This window comes from Tenrec ecaudatus, chromosome 4 (assembly GCF_050624435.1).
Source record: "Tenrec ecaudatus isolate mTenEca1 chromosome 4, mTenEca1.hap1, whole genome shotgun sequence".
Classification (NCBI taxonomy): Eukaryota; Metazoa; Chordata; class Mammalia; order Afrosoricida; family Tenrecidae; genus Tenrec; species Tenrec ecaudatus.
This window is the reverse complement of record NC_134533.1, coordinates 199,005,799-199,028,430: the sequence shown is the minus strand read 5'-3', so window position 1 is coordinate 199,028,430 and position 22,632 is coordinate 199,005,799. Positions and strand designations below refer to the sequence as shown.

General features: G+C 53.9%; 1 protein-coding gene across 5 annotated transcripts in view; it reads right to left on the bottom strand.

Annotated features, from left to right (window-relative positions):
• Window positions 1-12,708: 12,708 nt before the first annotated feature.
• Window positions 12,709-22,632, bottom strand: part of LARS2 (leucyl-tRNA synthetase 2, mitochondrial) — a 166,373-nt gene continuing 156,449 nt past the window's right edge. For all 5 annotated transcript variants that reach the window (XM_075547224.1, XM_075547223.1, XM_075547225.1 and 2 more), the window contains 2 exons: window positions 21,487-21,614; window positions 12,709-14,015 (listed from right to left, as the gene is read on the bottom strand). In XM_075547224.1, the coding sequence (XP_075403339.1) occupies window positions 13,836-14,015; window positions 21,487-21,614 (308 nt within the window). In that variant the 3' untranslated portion in view covers window positions 12,709-13,835. The remainder of the gene's footprint in view (window positions 14,016-21,486; window positions 21,615-22,632) is intronic.

The following is a 22,632-nucleotide window of genomic DNA, read 5'->3' as shown; positions in this document are numbered from 1 at the left end:
CAGACCCGGGCCTCGTTGTTCCCCGGCGGAACGCACACTCCACCCACCTCCTCTCCATCACGTACAGCTGAGGGCCCTAGCACCGTGGTATCCGTGCCAGCAACCGATGTACGTACAAAGTCTAAGTACGTCTATGCTGACCAGTATCCAGGAAGGCCACCTTCCCTGGGGACCCAAAGCCCATCTGTAGGCAACTGGACATCCCCTGACAGAAGGGTCTCAGGGAGGAGACGAGCCAGTCAGGGCGCAGTGTAGCAACGATGAAACAGACAACGTTCCTCTAGCTCTTTCTTTCTCTTTTTTGTTTGGCAAAGCAGAGCAGCAAACCAGCTTTATTTGCATGATCTGTATCTAACCAGTCTGTGGACCTCTCCCACTCGGAGGGGAGGCTGGACCCTTCGCTCCCAGAGGTCTGTACACAATCATGTCCATTCCTCTCCTATTTCAGGGTCTGGGACCATCTGGACAAACATCTCGAAGGTCACACCGCCACGGCAGGAAGGTCAATGAGCGAGGGGACCCTCAGCTGTAACGCGTCTCTCAGGAGAACACGCCTTCCGGTTCCTTCCCGTCTCCCGGGGCTGCAGCAAATCCCTCTGCTTGCCTCCTTTTGGCCAAAGCTGCCAAAGATTTAAAAGTCTTTGGCTCCTAGATGGCCAGGTTGGCAAGCACTTTCCTGTTGAGCTCCACCTGGCACTTAACTAAATTGCCAACCAAGGCTGGGTACTTCAGGCCACGCTCCTGGGAAGCAGCTGTGATTCGATTGATCCGGAGAGTCCGCATGGTCCTCTTCTTCCGTTTCTGTGCTTTGGTGCATTTCACAAAGGCTCCAATCACAGCTCGGATCGCCAGCCGGTAGCACCGATTCTTCCTTCACCGAAGTGCCAGGCATGCTTCAGCACCTCCTGGACCCGCCACAGCTGGCTGCGTCGAGGGGAAAACCATGGCGCCCGCGGGGTCAGCAGAGCGCCGCCATATTGCGGGGAGTGGAAGCGACCTCCTCTAGCTCTTAAATGCTCCCCCCCCCCACTATCAGGACCCCAATTCTACCTTACACATCCTGCTAGCCCAGATCATGTACACTGCTACAGGCAAGAGCTGGAAGCACAGGGAATCCAGGACAGATGAAACCCTTAAGACCAATCATTGTGGGATATAAAAAGATTTCCCCCAGCTTTGTCTCCCCCAAAGATTTGCCAAACCTTAGAGGCTGTTTGCCAGCACAAGGTGGGAGGTCAGATGCTCAGAGTTATTCTCCCTGAAGGCAGTCAGCCATCAGATTACTGTCTGGTCACTGTGGGTGGGGCTCCACCCTACTGATAATGATAGTAATTGTTCCCATGGAGAGCCAGAGAAGTGGTCAGGCCTGCTCAGTGACATCCAAGGTCAGGCTGCCAGCAGTCCTGAACCTAGGATCCGCCCATCTAGTCACATGTGTAACCCCAACCTCTCCCCTTCCTATTGCGTGTATACCCCTATAGTACAACCCCTTCCTGTAACATGTCTTTACCTGTAATCAGGGGGCTTGCATGCCTCAAAAAGATATATAAGGCTTGACTAGTAATAAAGTTCTCTCTACCATGGTCCCCTCTCCCGCGTCCCCTCTCCCCCTGTCCTCCTTGCCTGATCTCTCAATCCTACAATTCCCACCTTCCACATCCTCATATGGACCACCAACCGGGGCTGAGGTGAGCATGCTACCACGAAATGTGTCTGACTCCTTTATTTCACTCTCTCTTCTCTCTCTTATTCTCTGTGGCTTTACTATAATCTTTATATATTGTCACTGCACAACTGCACCTGCCGGGCCTGTGATGATTCGTTAGGGGGTGGCTCCCTGACAAATAATGAGAGTGGTGATAACAGGAGGGTGGAGGGAAGGTGGGGGCGGGGGAAAGAGGGAAATACATATAATGCCCTCCCAGGGTGACGGACAACAAAACAGTGGGTGAAAGGAGAAACTGGACAGTGTAAGACATGAGAAAATAATAATTTATAAATTATCAAGGGTTCATGAGGGAGGGAGCCTAGGGGAGGAAGGAGAAAAAATGAGGAGTTGACACCAAGGGTTCTAGTAGAAAGAAAATGTTTTGAGAATGATGATGGCAACAAATGTGCAAATGTGCTTGACACAATGGATGGATGGATGGATTGTGATAAGAGTTGTACAAGCACCCAATAAAATGATTTAAAAAGAAAAAAAAACATGTTGAGTATTGAAAGTAAAAGTAATCATGTGGGATTTTTTATTGGAGGCTCCTACAATTCTTATCACAATCCATACATAATATGTGGGATTTAAGACACGCAGAAAAAGTATTTTGCATCACTAGCTCAAAGGACAGGAGAGGACATGGCTGTAAAAACAGTCTAATTTTTACATTATTTGTGGTGTGGTTTAATATGAATCAAGGCTATGACGGGTTATGGTTGCATATTATAATGTCGAGAATGAACATCAGAGATAAGATAGAGTGGCCACATGCAGAGTCCTGATGGCGAAGTGGTTACGCAGTGGGGCTGCCATCTGCATGGTCAGCAGTTTGAAACCACCAGCCCCTCCTAGGGAAAGAGACGAGGCTTTCTGCTCCCACCAAGAGATACAGTCTCGGAAACTCCCAGGGAAGTTCTACCCTGTCCTGTAGGGTCGCTGTGAGTCGGCATGGGCTGGATGGCAGGGCGTCTGGTTTTCCGTTTTTTGGCATCATACGCACGTACCCATTTAATCCTCACAGCGTGCGGGAGAATGAGAGGGACTCCGGCGTGGAGAGGTCCAGGGTCACGCAGGCAATAGGCCCGCTAGAATTCAACCCAAGTGTTTTGGCTCCCAAAGCCAATGAGCCTCTAACTGTCCAGCTGTCGTCAAACTTTCCCATGATGGGCCCGGAAGTCTGGGTCATCTAACACAGTCTCAGTCACCTACCCAGCTGCACAAACGCAAGCACGGGAAAGACATCAAGAAATGAGCGTGACAGTGTTCCAATAAAGCTTTATTTACAAAAGCAGGCCGTGGGCTCCAGTTTGAATTATTCCACATCAGGTCGTGTTTTTCTTTCCCCGGTTCTGGTCCAGAAAGGACAATTCTTTTAATTAAAAACATTTTTTTTGTTTTGTTTTCAGAAAGGGCAATTCTGCCACAGAGCCCAGCCTCTTGGGACTAAGCACATAATGTACGTACACACACACACACACACACACACACACACACACACACACACACTCCTAAGGGCTCTGACCCCAGCATTTTGGTAAATAGAAAAACCCTGCTTGTGTTCATTCCCTGCCCTAGGGGCTATTCCCAAGTGAAAGGAGTGGGGCTCTGGTGTGGTGTCCTGTTTCCTCCGTCCAGTCTTAAAATACACCCTCATTCTGCTCTCACAACGGGCTCCACGGCAGGGCCTTCTGCCGGCAGCTGCCCACCAGCAGGCTTGCAGCCCGTGGTCATCCGGACGGATGCCAGCAACCACACAAACTTGACTTGCTGGCCTGTCGTGCCAGCGGACATCCAAGAATAACCCTGAGCAATCAATGCTTCGGAGGCAGCTGGGCGCCGGGCAGGCGAGAGGCACCGGGTCGGAAGCTTTCACTGGAGGGTCCCGCTGGAAGGCATCCAATTGTTGTGCTTGTGGTCTGGGGCAGAGAACTCCCCAGGCTGTCATTTAGGGCTTCTCAGCAGTTACCGATTTCCACAATGTCCTCAGACTATTTTCAGCAGTTTTTCCTCTCTGACCTCCTTCCCAGCTCCCACCACCAAATGGCTTCACCAGGTCAACTTTCTACTTAAGGTAAGGAAGCCGTGGTCCCAGGTCACAGAGCCCAGGAGCGGTCCGGCACCAAAGGTCTGCAAGTTGGTTCTTGGAACTTGGCGTCCCTTCAAGGTTATTGGACCAAAGTTTAAAATTTTTTAGTTGTTTTGTTGGCATATAATTCACATAGCAGACAACTTAATCATTCGATCGTATTAAGAAGAGTTGTACAATCATCACCACCATCAACTTCAGAACAGTTCCTTTTGGAACTCTTTGTTTCTAGCTCCCCATTCATTGCCCAGCCCCTAGGTAGTCATTGATTCCATCTCTACAGATCCACCTACCCTGGATTCATATCAGAGAATCACACAAACATAAACCAACCAACAAGCCGAAACCCAAACAACAACAGTGGAAAAACCTCAGTGGAAAAGAAAGCAGAAAATATTAAAAACGGGGACAACTTAAAATGGGTCAAAAGGGTGTCGCATTTTCTTTCTCATTTTGAAGTTTATGGACATACAGTTCACACATGGCATATCATTTGTAACCTGCTCTTCACATTCAATCGTGTTTTTGATACCGAGTCATAAAGACCAGTCTTTTCAAGTGTAAACAGGAATCTGAACAGAGGCCTATCTGACGCCAAACACCAAATGGTCTATCGCCATTCAACGTGCTACCAGAGGAAATGAACAGCGGAGTTTCTTTCTGTCTGCTGTAAGCGCTGTGGTGGAACCGTGAGTTAAGCAGAGGCTGCTAACGGAAAGGTTGGCAGTTCAAACTCACATGCTGCTCCGGGTGAGAAAGGTGGGGTCACCTGCCTGTATAGAGATTTTTTTCAAAAATCATTTTATTGGGGGCTTGTACCGCTCTTATCAAATCCGTCCATCCCTCCATTGTGTCAAGGCCATTTGTACATATGTTGCCATCATCATTCTCAAAACACTTCCTTTCTACTTGAGCCCTGATATCAGCTCTTTTGCCCTCCCTCATGAACCCTTGATATATATATATATATTTTTTGGGGGGGGGTTAAGGTCTTATACTGACCTCTGTCTCCCTTTACCCAGTGTTCTGTTGTGTTTCCTCCCGGGAGGGAGTTCTAGGTAGATCATTGTGATCGGGTCCCACTTTCTTCCCCAACCTTCTTTCCCTTACCTTCCTGGCATCACTATTTTCATTATTGGTCCTAAGGGGTTTATCTGTCCCGAATTCCCTGTTTCCAGCTCTTGTCTGTACCAGTGTACCTGCTCTGGTCCAGCAGGATTTGTAAGCTAGAATTGGGGTCATGATAGTGAGCGGGGAGGAAGCATGAAAGAACTAGAGGAATGTTGTTTCTTCCGTGAAGGTGTTACATTTTAAACCTACTTAAACCTGCAACAATCCACTTTACAATACTCTGTCTGATGGCAGATCATTCACATGCCTGCACCACGGTCCGAGGGATTCACTGGAGCCTAACCCCTGTGTGGACCCTGAAAATGGGGTTTGAGCTTCCACGGATGCCATTCCCTCCTTCTGATTTGGATTTTAATACTCACAATCCTTGGATCCCACAGGCTGGTGTGTCTTTTCCATGTGGTCTTTGTTGATGCCTCACTTCGATGGCAATATTCTGGGTGACCCAAAGAGCTGTGTTTGGCTCCTAACCAAAAGGTGGTCCGTTCAAATCCACCGAGGTGACTCAGGGGAAAGTCCTGGAGATCTACTTCAGAAAGACCACCCAAACCAAACCACCCTCTCTGCCATCGAGTCAATACTGGCTCACAGAGACTCTATGGACACAGGAGAGCTGCCCCTATGGATTTCTAAGGCTGTAAATCTTCATGGGATTGAAAAGCCTCATCTTTCCCCCTTGGAGTGGCTGGGGGTTTCAGACCGGTGACCTTGTGGGGAGCAGCCCAGCATGTAACCCACTGCCCCACCAGGGCTTCTTCCTAAAGGTCACAGCTGCTGAAAACCTCAGGGAGCACACACAGTTCTACCCTGACACCCAAGGGGTCCCCCCCCCCTGAGTCAGAATCAACTCAGCAAAATCTCATGTAACAAACATATTCCATCATAACCCCTTTTACAGGTATAATTCAGTGATATTAACTACAGTCACTGTGTGGTACACCCATCACCCCCATAGCCCCGTTCCAACAAACTTCCATCACTGCACACAGAGACTCAGTCCCCCTGAAGCAGTAAGTCCCCATTTCACCCTGCCCCCAGGCCCTCCACATTCTTTCACATGGGGCGCAGTAAAGCACGGGTCCTTCGGTGACTGGTGCATTTCACTCAGTATGAGCACTCTCTGGCCTGGACTTGCAGCTCCTATCTGCCTCCCCCAAGGCTGGTACCTTATTCCACCAATTCAAAGATGTATGGCTCTCGGCAGCTTAGCACCCAGGACACTGAGATGCGGTCTTAAAGGCAGGGGTGTGACCTTGCCGTCTTTGCCAATGGATGCACAGTGGATGGCAGCAGCTTGGGACAAACTCCCAGAATCGACTTGATGGCAGTGAGGGTTTGCTTTAAAAAAATGCCAAGGGCCTGGTAAGGAGCACCGGTCATGCAGTGAGTTAACCATTGGGCCCAAGTCAGCAGTGTGAACCCAGCAGCCACCCCAAGGGAGAAGATGCGGGGCAGTTCTCTTCGGTCCGGTATTGGCGGTGGCTTTCTTGGTCTGGGCCTTGTGCTTCTCTGAAGACTCCTCATGCACTGTCATTCAGGGGCGCACAGATCGCACCCCCATTCCCACGGCGATGGAGGGAGGCCCAGTGGCCTGCCAAGACCTCCGGGCTGGCAATTGAACGGAGCCAGTCTGGCTAAAGAGTCTCCCATGCTCCCCCCTAGGACATTTGACAATCACAAGCCTGGACCCCCAGTGAATGACTGCTTAATGTCCAATGGCCGAAGGAACACCAGCTGCCAACGGAAAGGCCGGCAGTTCCCACCAGGCCACCTCCACTCTGTGAAGAAGATCCAGGTGGTCAGCTTCTGTAAGAGCTCAGCCTGGAAAGCCCTGGGGGGCAGCCCCGCAGTGGCCCATAGAGCCCACTCTGCGAGGAGGCTGCGTTTACTCCCCGGAACTCATTCCCAGGCTTTTAGGAAGCATTCTTTAGGTGGGTGCTGTCTGCGGAGGGGACCACACCTGGGAAGGCAACCCCTCAGGGGTGGGTGACAGGTACCTGCACTGTCCTAGCTGCTGTGACATTTGGTGACCTCTCAGGGCCAAATCACCTTCTCCACACATCTCCCAGTCACCTAGCTGTGAAGTGCATCTTTGTCAGGCAAACATGAATGACTGGGCACCTTCCCCAGACAGGCCCTGGGGTGGTGGTGGTCGTGGGTGGGTGTATTTCAGCCCAGGCAGGGTAAAGCATTTAGGAAAGTGTCACGTTTCCACAGGAGGGAAGAGCTCCAGCCCCTCAGAAGCAGGAATCTGAGGAATTTCCCAGGTTTCCTAGAAGTCAGTCTTTCCCTATCTTTCAAGCTGTCACCAAACCAGCTGCCAGGAGGCTTTTTCGACTCATGGGATCCTTGTGAGGCACAAACCATGAAGTACTTGACTACAGGCTGAAAGGTTGGAGGTTCGAACCCACTCAGGAGAATGGCTGGGCATACTGTTTCTAAAAGAACCCCGGTTCTAAGAATCCTACTGAAGTCCAGTTCTACTCCAACACCTCCCCCACCAAACCAACAGGACATCCCAAGCTGCTTCCACAGGCCTGCCTGAGCTCTGCAGGGGGCAAGTGCTGAGACCAGGGGAACCTGCAAACAAACACATGGGATGGAAGTCCATTTCCTATGATAGTAGGAAACTGGTCTGAGATTCTCACACATGGTCATGGGCACAGAGCCTGGCAGGGCCGCTGTGGCAGGCAGTGAGAGACTGCAGGGGCTACTACTGCAGGCCTGGCTAGCAGCTCCCACCCCTACCCCCGGTGAGGCGAGTGGGGGGCAGCAGCCAAGAAGGTGTCTGCAAAGATAGGCCAGATGAGCTGGCAGCCAGAGTCTAAAGGGTCAGATTGCTAGGTGGCAGGGACTGCAGGCTACCCACCAAAGATCTGGGCTCCCCTCCCACAGTGCAGAAGTGTTCCCGGGAAGCAATCGTGTCCCAGCCTCCCCTGCAATTGCCTGAGGGCACCCAAAAATGGAACAATAGTGGAAGTAGCGATATCATGAGGGTGGTGGATGGTGGGGGCGAGGGGGGAAGGGGGAGAAAGAGGGAACCCATCACTAAGTTGGATATATAGCCCACCCCAGGGGGATAAAATAACAGAAATGTGGGTGCAGGGAGACAAGGGATAGTGTAAGACACAAAGTAACAAAATTACATAACTGATCAAGTATTCAGAAGGGTGGGAGGAGGGAGGGGGGAAAAGAGGAGCTGATACCAAGGGCTCAAGTAGAAAGTTCCATTTTATGGAAATGTGGATGGCAACATATGTACAAGTGTGCTTAATACAATTGAGTGATGGATCGTCATAAGATTTGTAAGAGCCTCCCAATAAAGTGATTAATGAAAAAGAAAAGAAAGAAAATGCTCTCTTCCTGGTCTGGGCTGAATAGCGCTGCCGGGGCCTGGGTGCTCCCACCAGGCTGGAATTGAACGGAACAGACTCCTCTCTGTGACCCCATCCCCTCCCTCAGAGGACTGCTGTCTGGGGTGGACATGGGGACCCCAGGGTTTTCTAGACCATCAGTGGGTTGGCCAGCCCTTCTCCTGCAGGGCAGCAGGGTTGGTTTGAACCACCAACCTTCAGACCAGCAGCTGAGGCCACCACAGCTCCATCCCTGAGGACTACACACCGGGAGATGGGAAAGGACGTTTGCGGCGAAGGCCCTGATGGTTATAGATGGTCTGTCACCGTTGTGTCACTCGATGCAGCTGGCTGATAATTAGTTCTCACTACCAAGGGTGACTGGTAGCCAACCAAGATAGTGTTTTACTACTGAGATGCTAGTGCAGCAGCAAGGGGTCCCTGGGCAACTTTGGGTCCTTAGTAGGCAGTTTCCCCTAACTGACAGGTTAGTGGTTCAAACCTGCCCAGGGTGCCTTGGCAGAAAGGGTTGGTGGCCTGCTCCCATAGACATTACAGCCGAGAAAACTGTATGGCCTGATTCTGCTGTGGCCATTGGGGTCACCATGGATTGGAATCCACTTGACAACGACTCCTTTTATTTGGGGGTGGGGGGGTTAGAGGTTATAGGTCCTAATGGTTGATTACAAAGCCCACTGCTAACGAGGCACGGATAGAACGACGAGGTGGCCCTTGGCTTGGGTTTCTTCTCAGCTCCGAGCCCGTTTCCTGTGCACGGCCAGGGAATCTCTCTGCCCCCACTCTCTCCTGGTCCCTGGTTCGAGCCCCCACACATCCATACCCACCTTCTCCCCATAGCCCTCCTCCCCACCCCGCTGAGTCTGAGGAAGCTCTCCCCTCTCCCCTGGGGCCACAGCTGGCCCCTCCCCTCTTTCTCACAGGCACTTTCCTGAGCTCTGTGACCCTGGGCTCACCCTCAGGATGAAATCACCAGGTCCCCAGGCAGCCATGAGGGAGCGGCTGGAGCAGATGTTTGGGCACGTCCTCTTCGGGGAGGCCCTGGGGTGAGTCAGGCTCCATTCATCCCTAATGAGATGCTCTGCTTGCCTGGAAAGGGTGACTGGGAAGGTTCAAGTCCAGTTTCTCTGCCCTCGTGGGCTGTGTGTAGTAGCACTTGGGGGTGAGGGTGGCAGTACCAGAGGTGTGGTTCTGTCCACTCATAGACCAGACCTGTGGCCGGGCACGTGCCCAATGGGGCATCCAGACCAGGGATGTGCCCTGTCCGAGGCACATGTGGCAAGCCTACCTTCCCAGACCCAGAGCAGGAGGTGTGGTCTTGGCTGGTTAGGGGGCAACTGGGGAGCCTTTAGGAAAGGTGGAGTGTTGGTGAATCCAGGAGGCACAGAAGCCTCCGGTTTGCTTAAAGGGTTTGGGGTGCCAGGTGCTGGAGCAGGACGTGGCTCCTGCTCTGCCACCGTCCCCCGTGTGGCCCTGTAGGCGGCAGTGCAGAGCATGGCTCAGTCACAAAACACTGCACCTGTCGGAGCTGCTTGTCAACTTGGACTCCCTCCCTGAGCTCCAGGCAGTGTTGCTCTGGACATTCAAGGTAGCCACTCACCCCTGGGAAGTGGATCGATGGGCCTTTCTTTCAACGAAACTCTGTGGGTTTGAACTATTATTAACCTTGCGGTTAGTCTTTAAGTTCAGGCCACCCAGGGACGCAGGGACATCGAGTTAACACAAGGGAACGGACGGACCATGCCGTCCGTCTCACGCTGCTGCTGTGCATGGGCCGGCTGCTGTGTCGGTCCAACTTCCGGAGGGCCTTGCTCGTTGCCGATGCCTCTCCACGTCTCCAAGCAGGATGCCCTTCACCAGAGACTGGCGTCTCCAGATAACATGTCCAAAGGACGTGAGACAAGGCCTGGCCAGGCTCACGCTGGCTCATGCCCCTGGGGGCAGACACCTAAAACACTGCTTCTGCTGATGGTTGGCCTTACACACTTCCGCTCACACATGCTCTCCCAGGGGTCAAACAGGAACTCGGGTTCAGGGCCTCCGGCAGCTCTGGAGTTCCGGGATCCCAGGAGAGTGGTCACAGGTGTTGAGTTCCAGGCCGTGTGGCTCCAGCAGGCTTGGTCCCAGCGCACCCACCAGCCTCCTCAGGGCCAGCCTGGGGCGATGGTAGGTCAGCTCCCTGACTGTTCCTGGATTCCATCCCTGGATCTGAAGCTTCTTGCCTTGGCTGGATTTGGCTTCCCTGGCCTTGGCCACCTCAACTCAGTCAGCGGTCACCGCCCACCCACTGCCCGGGGGGATTTCCCTCTTGCTCACTGTCCAGTCATCCCAGATTCCAATCTCCAGACTCATCAGCTTGGACAAGAGCCTGCAGCCCCTTGGCAGCTGCCTGGGCCCCAACCCACGAGACAGATGCCTCTGTGGGCCTCCCTCACAGGAGCCCAGGGAGGGCGTGCTCCAACCCTCCCTCTGTGCCTGGGGTCTCCGTGGGTGCCCACTGGCCCCAGATGAAGCCTTGCCTGGCTCAGGGCTACCCGGGTGTGACGTCATGCTGGGCTTCTCCACAGCGCAGGGAGAATGCCCCAAGTGGAAAAAGCACAGCTCGGGCATGGGCCGGGCAAGCTGCTTCTTCCTATACTGTGGCACGGTCTACGCGTTGCCATCTGCAAACTGGGAATACTGGCGCTTTCCCGTCTGGTGGGATCCAGGGCCTGTGTCCGGGAGAAGTGCCGAGCCACACACAGTCCGTGGGTGTGGCACGAAGGCAGCCAGAGTCCAGCTACACTTTGCTTGCGACTTTGGTTTCTGCCTGCTGCTGACTGCGGATTCTAGACTTGCCAGATCACAACTGTCGAGGCGAGCCATTTCCTACGTAAATCTCTCTCTCTCTCTCCATTTACATGGTGACATACAGCCCCACGCTGTGGGCCTCTCAGCCAACACCTGCTCTGGCACATGGGCACAACTGCCTGCAAATTCTGGGATTTTTCGATAGTAGACTCTGAGGGGAGTTCAATGTCACTCTCTTGCTCAGGACACCGGTGGCTTTGGCTGATGTCCCGTGTTCCTGACGGGTATTTCAAGTAGAGCGGACAATCAGGCCAGGCCAGGCCAGGGCGCGCAGGCAGTGAGTGTGGGGCCTCACAGGGTTTGGAGGCCAGACTTGCATTTGGATCCTTAGCAACTGTGCGGTTGAGCACATTATGGGACGTGGGAGTCTCAGGTTCCTCGTATGTATAAGAGAGAGGGTGGTTCCTCCTCTCAGGAGATTTCGGGGAATAAAATGAGCACATGGGAGGAACTCAGCTGAGGCCAGCATTTGGTCAAATCGAGGACTAAACTCCCCTCCCCCACGACATCCCCAGGGATCAGATTTTCTGTTCGATTGTTCCGTGACACCCACTATCCCTTAGTAAGGACCAATGTGTGGTCTTGCTTTCCAAAATTGTGTTCTTCTTGGAGAAAAGGTTTTTCAAAGCCAGGCTGGAACCGGCCACCCGGGCAGTGCAGTAAGTGGCTCAGATGTTTGACCAGCCCACTGCTCTGGCCAGATCACACCAGAGTAAAGGCTTCCCACCCTTAACCTGTCATCTGTGGGTGTCCTGTCACCCGGGCGACTGAAGTTTGCTTCCTCCACTCTCAGTGCCGTCCAGTAGACACTGACTCACCCACCGAGACCCTCCCGGGAGGATGGGGTAGAACGGCCCCAGTGCTTCCAGGACTCTTACCTCCTCACGGAGTAGAAAGTCTCATCTTTCTCTCCTGGAGCCTATGGTGGTTTTGAACTGCCCGACACATGACCACTGCGTCACCTGGGCTAAGTTTGCTTCATAAAAGAGAAAGACAGCCAAGGGAGCACACTCACACCATTCTACTTGTACAGGGGAGCCCGGTGGGCGCTCTTCTTCCGGACTCCACTCTGTCCAGTCTTGGTCCCGGTCCCAGCCCATCCCAGTGAAACAGAAGGCTGGAGAGAGGACGGACTGGACCCACTTTCTCTGAAAACCCAGTCCTCCTCACGCTGTGCTTCGCAGCTCTGTGGAATCACCGCAGAGGGACAGCAGCAGTGCAATTTCCAGAACCTGGAAGGGTCCAGGCTGCTGGGGGCAGGCTTTTTGAAAGCCTGGTACAAACCTCGCACCCTAGACCAGTCACACGAGTTTCTGAGCGTGGTGTCTGGGCATGGTATTCCGTTTCTTGGGTGGGAGTCTGAGCCAAGTCTGAGAACCAGTGGACTTAGCTGCTATCGAATCAGGGCTGTCCCAGGGCCAAGGACCACGCATGTCTCACCTTGCCGCCCCACATGGCATAACCCATGCTTTTGGGGATGACGGGGTGACTCGGCTGTTACTGATTAATGCCTAGACAGGAAATACGCTGGGAGCCCCAGGATCACACATCTGCCCTCCAGTCATGCAAGAAACCCATTTTATTCCATTAAAAAAGACATCTGCTCACTGCGGAATGGCAGGAGGCCATATCTGGGGTTACTTTAAAAAATTACATCAGAGAACAATATAGTTTGTTTATTTAGCATCACAAAATGAGTGGCCAGGTTCCCTTCTGCCTTTCTCCATCCAATCTTAATCAGTGCCTTTGACCAATTCTGGTAAGAGCATGCACTGCTGACGTCACAAAAATCTCGGGTGTCTTGATGCACTGTGACCTGGACCCAATGCTGGCCCACTCCCTAGTATCAGCTGGCAGCTGTGGGCACAAGGGCAGAGCAGGCGGCACTGGTGCTGCCGGGCAGCTTGCTCTGCTCATACTGGCCCTGGGGTTGCATCAACAGTGATGTCACCAGTCACCATGTGGGGGCAGACCCCCGTTGGGCTGTGGTGGGGCTTTTGAGTCCAGGACCAGCAGCCCGGGCCTGCTTCCACTTCCCCACGCAGCAAACGTGACACCCAAGGTAGGGATTGGATAGGAAGTGTTGTTCACCAGCCACTTGAGCAAGCTAGGCTTTGCCTGGAGGGCCTGAGAACCAGCCCTTTCAGTCCCAGATGCCCCGCCCAGCGCCCAGAAGGAAGAGGTGTGGTGGGGTCAGGGTAGAGGGTCCGAGCGGGACTTGGGCGAGGGATGGGAACTGCTGCCTTCTGGTTCACAACACCTTCAGTTATCACTCCAGGGTCAAGACTTGCAGGCCCTGGTTATGTGAGCAAGGTCCAGGAGGCTGCCCCGAGCCCGAAGGCCGGCCTGTTTCTGTGATCCTGAGCGGGCACTGCCCACGGGCTTGCAGAGCCACAGCTGGCTCCGCAGCTTGGCTTCATGTCCCCAGGGAGTGCAGAAGGCAGCACAAGCTGTGCAACCCAGAAGCTTCCAGTCTGCGTGAGGGGCAGAGTGCTGGGTCCCGCCAGCAGCGTCTTTGGTGGATGCATGCGGGAGCAGTGGGCTTCTTCCACCCTGAAGGGTGGGGGTAGAAGGGGTAGACCCTTCCTCTACTACCCACACTCCTCCTCTGCTCACACCCGGTCTACCCTGCCCAGGGGCAGGCTGCGGAGGCTGCCTTCCCTGCAGCTCAGGCCAGAGGCGGTCACTCCTGCAGCAGGAAGTTGATGAGGGCTGTCCTGGGGGAGAGGTAGGCCTTCTTAACGCTGCGCCCCTGCAGCAGCTGGGCTCCCAGCTCGCTCTGGAGAACAAGTTGGTGCACTCTGTCCAGGTCCCGGGCGACTTGCTGGGGCACAGGGATTTTGCCACAGGCTTTGTTGTTGATCTGAGAGGGAGAAAAGGCGAGATTCGACACGAGGCCGAGGCAGAGTCCAGGCAACCCAATCAATTCCCAGAACCCACTGCTGGGCTCACGCCACCACCGCACACACGAGGGAGCTTCCCCAAGTCGATGGAATTGAAAGAAAGGCATTTTGGGAAGCCTCCTCTTTCAGGGAAAGAGGAAGAAAAGTGAAGGCCTAGTTTTGCAAGATGCACTGCAGGTTCCCTGTGCTGAGAACCTCCCAGACCCAGACCCAGGTGGGAGACGGACGCCAGCACACACGCAAAGACCGAGGAACGCCAACCCCAAGGGCGAATGCCAACCCTAAGGGTTTAGCTGTGCCCTAAAGCTGGCGCCCCGAGTCCAAGCTTCTAGACTGAGAGAAGACGCTCCTGTTCCTTCGAGCCTCCTGCCCACCTGTGGCTTTTGTGTTGCAGCTGCACGAGTTAACGAGGATGGTCACCAAGCCCTGCTTCTGATACACTGGACCCCGGAGGGGAGGCACAGACGGGACGACGTGGACAGTGGAACCTCACCGTGGCAAGGCACGGCTCTTCTGACTGGAAACGGGCCAGCCTGGCTCCAGACGCTGGGGAATCTTCGCTCAATATTAATTCAGTTCTTTTCTTCTTTTTAAATTAATATTAGCTCAGTTCAGTGAGGACAAACATTCACAGACATACCACCAGGTGGTCTAGAGCGCTCCTGAACGGACACGTCCTCAGAGGGATGTACGTGCACGTGCCTTTCGGGGGCGCCAGCAGTGTCCACTGGCCACATTAAGAAAGGAAAACCACCAGCCAGGAGCCAGAGTCCATTCTGACTGATGGTGTGGTAGTTACACAATCTGCTGTCAATTTGAGGCTTACAAGGGGTGGAGTTTAGACTGTCAATAGGGTCGCAGCTTGACGACCTCATCTGGAGGTGCCAAGGAGAGAAATAGCTCGGTGCAGGTGGGACACAGGCTCACTCCCTGGGAGACACTGCAGCTGACAAGACACATGGAGCTATGCTAGTGCCCTGAGCTGGAGGAACCAGGTGGAGACCCTGCCAGCACTGAGATGCTTACACCACCACTGGATCCACAAGACTCCCCACCCACTGACCTGTGATCGTCCTGCATTCGGCGTCATTGCAGGTATTTCCTGAGTCTGAAGAGGACATTATAGATTTTTATCAGACATATGGACTAATATCAGACTTATGGACTTGATCTGGACTGGACTGTTTTCTTAATGTACAGTTGCTCTTGTATATAAAATTCTCTCTTATACACATGTGTCTATGAATTTGTTTCCCTTGTGTACCCAGACTAACACAGACAGCGACCCAACAGGACAGAGAAGGGCAGCCCTGCTGGGCTCCCAAAGTGTCACCTTTGTGGGGGCTGACTGCCAGATCTTTCTCCCGTGGGGGGGCTGGGGGAGGGGGCTGGCACGCTTGCAGTACAATGCTTGACCACTGTGCCACCAGGGCACTTGAAAATATCATCACTGTATTATGAAAAGGTACTAGATAATTTCTCAAGTCTCAACCAAAACATACTATCAGGTGTCCCCTGGTCCCCCTTATATTTTCAGACTTGCGTGGATCTCTGTGATCTGGTTACGGCTTGCAATAGCAACTGAGGTTGCAGGTGAGAGATGTGGGTGGAAACACAGGGCCCCTGCAATCCTGTTGTTAAAACAAGTGTGACAAAGAGCAAGCTCTGTACCAGTGTCTCCTAATGTGGGTGATATCACCCCTGGGGGGCCGCCGGAGTGATCCAAGTGGGCTACAAAAAGCAGATACCCACACTGGGTCATTTTTTTTTTCTTTCTGAAAAAGAGGTGGTGGGCCAAGTGAGTTCTACATCTTACTTGGGTGAGTAGTGACCGGGGTCCTAAGAGGTCACTCAAGGTGAACGACTGGGCATCTTCCTATGTGAGGAAAGGAGAGAGATTAAAGTCCAAGACTCAAAGGACTAACGGTCCATGTGAACCTCTGCCTCTGCTAACCCGAGACTGGAGAATGAGGTGGTGGCCAATGGCCACTACTGGCCATTCTGATAGGGACCACAGGCCAGGTCCTAGACAGAGTAGGCGTGGAATGCAGAGCAAAATGCAAGATCGTAACAAAGACCACACTTAAAAACAACAAAAGGACCACACTTGTGGACGTGACCAAAGCTAGTAGTTCCCAGGAGACTATGGCCCTTTGATGCCCATCAGACCCGGAACGGAACCTCCTACCAGAGGTCACTATCCAGCAACAGCCGACAGACTGGACAAGTGAAGGGCAACACCATGAGGCACTGGTGAGACCAGAGGGGCAGCATCTGCCCCCCAGCAAAGCTCAGGAAGTGGGAAGAGGCAGGAAAGAAGGCAGAGGGAAGTAGTAGGAGGAGGGAGGAGTGTAGAAGCATGGGGAGGGGGAAGGCGGGGCAGCAACTCACGTCAGAAACAGAATGAGTGCAAGTGGCCGAATGGGAAACGGACTTGCCCCTCCCCTTTCACACAAGTCACTGAAAATGCCCCAAATACCCGAATGGAAGTGTCAAAGCCCCACCCCCCCTCAAGGGGATGAATAACAGAAATGTGGGTGAAGGGAGACAATGGACAGTGGAAGATGTAAGATACTAAGTAACACTATATAATTGATCAAGGATACATGAGGGATGGAAAAAAAGAGGAGCTTATACCAAGGCTTCAAGTAGAAAATGTTTTTGGAAATAAAGTACAGATAAACTTGATACATTTGATGTATGGAATGTTGTAAGAGTTGTAAGAACCCTACCCCCCCAATAGACTTTTTCTTTTTTTAAAAGAAAGTTTGAAAGGAAAATAAAACGAGTGAGAGATGCTGCGGTCTGCCACTCTGAATTGTGCTCTGGCATCCAGGAGCGTGGGGAGACGGAGATGCACTATGCCCCCCTCCCCACCTTCCTGCTTCTAAGCAGGCAGAGGCTGCCTCTTCCCAGGCAGATGTTTGACTGACTTGCAAGAGACGTCCCCACTGGCAATCAAAGGATGTGCCCCTTGGGAAGCCCTGGGGTGGGGTAGAGAGGAGGCCGTACTTGGAATTCTCAGAAGGCTGTGGGCTAGTTCAGGAGCTTGCTTTGTGTTTTGCTTTCCTATGGACAGTGGCTCAGGGTCAGGGCCCCCTGGGACAGCAGGTCAGGGAGTCTAGGGAGCGGAAACACATGTTCCGACCCACATACTGACTCAGTTTGGACGCTCAGCTGGGACTTCGCAGCTACAAAGCCTCCTGTCTCTAAGGACACAGTTCTGTGGGTTGCAGAGAAGTAGGTGAAATGACCGGCGTACGGTGGCCAGCTCACAAGGCCTTACCTGCTGATTTCTGTCAAGGATCCTGACCTGGGTGGAAGGTGGTGGTTGTGGGGTATCTGTGATACACGCCCTCTGTGCACCAGTATGACTTGTCCCCCTGCTTCTAAACCTCGGGAGCTCCGTGCTCCTCAGAGGCTGGGGGGCTGGTCCCAGGTCTTCAGTGGCCAGGGCCTCCCAGAAGGAGCGCAGTCATTGTAGAGGGGCTTTGGGGCAGCGTCTGTGTGCTTTAGCCTTTCCCACGTGCCCGGACTTTTACTGCGGTCTCTGCCCCTGGGGGCTTCCAGAGTTGCCTCACAGAGGGTGTGCCTCAATCTCACTTCCCTCCCAGGGACGGGGCGCCAACACGATGGGCAGCAGTCTGGCTGGGACTCAACACTGGGTTGGCTTTCAGGGGCCCAAAGAGGAAGAAGTCCTGTTAAGCCAGCCCACATGGAGGCGGTTCCTCTTGAGGAGTCCATGGTACGGTTGTTGGTCTGGCCGGGCTTCTGCTCTTTTTCCCCATCCTCACTGATTACCCATGGTCTCGGTCACCCCCTACTCATCACCCATGGTCTCAGTCCATCCCCCCCACTCATCATCCATGGTCTCAGTCTATCCTCCCACTCATCATCCATAGTCTCAGTCCCCCCACTCATCACCCATGGTCGGTTCCCCCACTCATCACCCATGGTCCCAGTCCCCCCAGTCATCACTCTGGTCTTAGTTTCCCCACTCATCACCCATGGTCTCAGTTCCCCTCATCATCACCCATGGTCTCAGTCCCCCCACTCATCATCTATGGTTTCAGTTCCCCCCACTCATCAGCCATGGTCTCAGTTCCCCCCACTCATCAGCTATAGTCTCAGTCCCCCTACTCATCACCCATGGTCTCAGTTCCCCCCACTCATCATCCATAGTCTCAGTCCCCCTACTCATCACCCATGGTCTCAGTTCCCCCGACTCATCAGCTATAGTCTCAGTCCCCCTACTCATCACCCATGGTCTCAGTTCCCCCACTCATCATCCATGGTCTCAGTCCCCCCACTCATCCCCCATGGTCTCAGTCCCCTCCACTCATCATCCATGGTCTCAGTCCCCTCCACTCATCCCCCATGGTCTCAGTCCCCTACTCATCACCCATGGTCTCAGTTCCCCCACTCATCATCCATGGTCTCAGTCCCCCCACTCATCACCCATGGTCTCAGTCCCCCCACTCATCCCCCATGGTCTCAGTCCCCTCCACTCATCATCCATGGTCTCAGTCCCCTCCACTCATCCCCCATGGTCTCAGTCCCACAACTCATCATCCATGGTCTCAGTCCCCCACTCATCAGCTATAGTCTCAGTCCCCCTACTCATTATCCATGGTCTCAGTCCCCCACTCATCATCCATGGTCTCAGTCCCCCACTCATCAGCCATGGTCTCAGTTCCCCCCACTCATCAGCTATAGTCTCAGTCCCCCCACTCATTATCCATGGTCTCAGTCCCCCACTCATCATCCATGGTCTCAGTCCCTCCACTCATCATCCATGGTCTCAGTCCCTCCACTCATCATCCATGTTCTCAGTCCCCCACTCATCATCCATGGTCTCAGTCCCCCACTCATCATCCATGGTCTCAGTTCCCCCAACTCATCAGCTATAGTCTCAGTCCCCCACTCATCCCCCATGGTCTCAGTCCCCTCCACTCATCACCCATGGTCTCAGTCCCCCACTCATCACGCATGGTCTCAGTCCCCCCACTCATCACCCATGGTTTCAGTTCTCCCCACTCCATCACCTATAGTCTCAGTCCCCCCACTCACTGCCCCTGACTTTGGTCTGGCCTGAGCACCCTCCTCTCTTGGGCTTTTCCAACAGTCACCAGATGGCCCCTCAGCCATTAGTGCTGCCCCTCATCAGCCCCCACTCCGCCCTGCCACCAGACCATAAGGTGACACTTGCAATGGCAGGTGAGCACAAAGCTCCATTTGCTGTACCCATGCTCTGTGCTGGGCCCTTGCTAAGCACGGTACTTGTAAGGACCTGCTCTTTGCTCCCTGTGGGGTAGACAGAGGGTGTTCCCATCCCCATCTGACAGGCTGAGGAGCGAGGGGCACGGGGTCAGTCACGGCACCAGTGGTGGAATGAGGGTCACATGGCTGAGCCCCTCTGCTCAGACCCCTGCTGGGCCCTATCCTTTAGGGTTGGAGTCCGGCTCCTCCCATCCCCCCACTCCAGCGAGACAGGATCCTGCCAGCCTCTGGTGCTGTGCTGGTCTAGCCCCCCTCAGCTTATGTCTCCTCGCCCTCGCCCCCCTCCTTGCCCTGCTGTTCCTCTGCCAAAGCCCAAGGCCCGAACCTCTACAGAGGCGGCCTCTCTCAGAGTCTCCCCACTGCCAGGCTGGGGACGCTGGAAGATGCACAGAATCCTCTGACCTTCCTGCCACTTGTCTGTGCCATGGGGCCGGTCACACAGCTGCCTGGTCTGTGAACAGGTTGGCACCAGGCTGCCGGGTGGGCAGCAGGGGGGCATGTGTACAGTTCTTACAGCAGCGCCTGGTCCCAGGTAGCCAGGAGCGTGCTGTCATGGGGTCGGTCCCTGGCCATAGTGACCCGCCTTGGAGGACAGAGCTGGTCACCTCCCCCCTTCCAGGTGTCCAAGAAAGGGGGTCTTTATAGAAGCAGACCACCTCATCCTTCTCAGGCGGAGCAGCTGATGGATTTGAACGGCTGGTCTTTCGGTTGGCACGTCTGATACCCATCCGTCCAGGAGTGGGCTGGGCACAGCACACCATGAGCCCATCTGACTGGCTCCAGCACACTGGGCTCCGTCTTATGGCAGAGGAGACCGAGGCCCACATCCAGGAGGGTCAGACTGCCAGCCTTCCCAGTGTTAACCTTGAGGTCACCACCATTGCCTGGTCACTCAGCTCTCCCCTCCCAGGGGCTGAGTCTCTGGTCTGCATCCCAGCACCTGGCCAGCAGCTCTTCACAGTATGGGGAACGTGCAGGCTGAAGGGAACTGGGTGGAGCCAAGCCACACCGGCTTCTAGAGCAGCTACCTGGGTCCCAGACCTCCTGCCCAGGAAAGCTTCTCACGTCCTGCACCCGGCTCTCATTCCAGCTGCCATGGGAACCATCTTACCAGCTAGTGGAAGGAGACTGCCCGGGACACTCTGGGTTTCTCCTCACGTTCTTGGGGGGGCACAGGGAACCCCTCAGGTTACAGCAGCTGCTCTGTGCCAGGAGGGGGCTTTTGGTTTTGAGAAGTGTGGGAAGAGGATAGTGGTCTCCTCTTTCAATGGCAGCTGCGAGCCAGTGCCAGGGCGGGAGAGGCTGGGAGGTGCCTGGCCTTCCTGCTGGGCCTGGTAGTGACCATGCGCAGAAGGGCTAGGCCTGCTGGCCAGGGAGCCCTTCCTGTCCTCAGGGTCGGGGCCCAGCGAGGGTTTGAGACCACCAGAATGACAGCTACCTTACACAAGTTTCTTTCTTTCTTTTTCCCCAGTGTCAGGAGGCACAGGGGCTCAAATGTGGAGCCCTGACACCTGTGAAGACGACCTCACTTGGAAAAGGGTCTTTGCAGATAGGACGTCAGTATTTTGCGATGAAGGCGTGATTGGGGTCATGTCTCCAGGTGGGTTCTATACCCAATGACAAGCATTGCTCTCTTAGACAGAAGAGATGGCAAGGAGACCACAGAGGCTGAGAGGGCTGGGGCAGCCACAAGCCAAGGAATGCCGATGGTACTGGAAGCCTCCGAGTGGCAGAGAGATGGTTCCTCCTTGGAGCCTTTGGACAGAACACAACCCTGCCAATACCTGGATTTCACACTTCCGGCCTCCAGGACCAGGCAGACAGTACAGGACTTAAGTCACCAGCGTGTGACGGTTTGTTACAGCAGCCGCAGGCAACTGACACAGGAGCGCTTCAGAATAAAGGGCAGAGCTCACTCACAACCCCCCCCCCCCCCTGCAATCCCTTGAGGGCCACATACGAGCACTCCTTTCTCACAAGCTTCAGGCATGAGAGGGCCTATAAAACCGCAGGCTGACTCCATTGTCCCCTCCCTGGGCAGACCAGGCCTTCCAGGAAGGGCCAGCTGCAGGTCTGGCAGCTCCAAAGGCCTGACAGGAAACGGTCCCAAGCCAAACCACTGGGTGGGGGTTGCTGAAGGGAGACACTTACCAGCACGGCCATCTCCACGACGTCAGGCAGCTGGTGGCTCTGTGGGTCCACAGCCGGCCATGCCTGACACAGCACGCCTGAGTCCCAGGCGTAATGCGCACTCAGCTTCTGCGGCACCAACGCCAGGCCTGTAACACAAGGCACAGGAGGGCACTGTGAGCACACGGGCAGCGTATAGGTCAAGCTGTGCAGACAGTGGGCTTCCACGGCCTGGGGAAGCCTTTCAGCAAAAGCCCTCTGCTGGACTCGGCAGCACACCAGACCCACTGTCGCGGAGCCGACTGGCACATGCCAGACTGGAGAGTCCACAGGACTTTCAACGGCTTGGTTCTTTGGTAGAGGATTACCGAGCCTTTCTCCTGAAGTGCTTCTGGGTGGACTTGAACCTCCAATGCTTCTGTTGGCAGCTGAAGGCATGGACGGTCTATACCTCCCCAGGGACTCCCAGGTGTGCAGGGCATGTCCCCAACCATGGAGGCAGCACGACATGGAGAAATGGAGTGGAGAAGTGCTGCACGTAGGCTGGCTGGCAGGCAGGCAGGCAGAAAGCTGAGGGTCCCCCACGCCCCCTGGGTCTGACCAGCCTCAAGCCTCCCCCCCACCCCCCACCAGAGCATGGCTCAGGAATGAACCCCACCCTCGCAGCCCCAGAACACTGGGCGGGGAATGGTGATGATGTCCCATCTTTATGTTCCCGATGACAAAATATGCATGTTCCGCTCAGGAAATTCACCAAAGGCGGAAATCTAGAGAAAACGATGCTAACCTAAACAAGCTTGTGCTTTTTATCTAGACGAACTTGATTTTCTTTACATTTTTCAACTTTGCCTTTCTATTTTGAGGGGCAGAAATTTAATATGCTTAGTGAATATTTGTGTATGACAGTCAATTCCCTGCCCTCCCCACAAAAACAAACACCTAAAACTATCACGCCATTGTCACCAAGATCAGGCGGCATATGTAATTTATATTCTTCCCCCCATGGTTTAAAATTGTATCTAATTTTGTGAACAAGAGTGATACAAAAAGACTAGAAGGGGATAAATTAATATAGTAATAGTGATAATTACTTTTTGGATAATTACCTAGGATTATGTACCATTTTCTTTTTAAAAAACCATAATTTTCTGAAAGAAAAATGTGGGC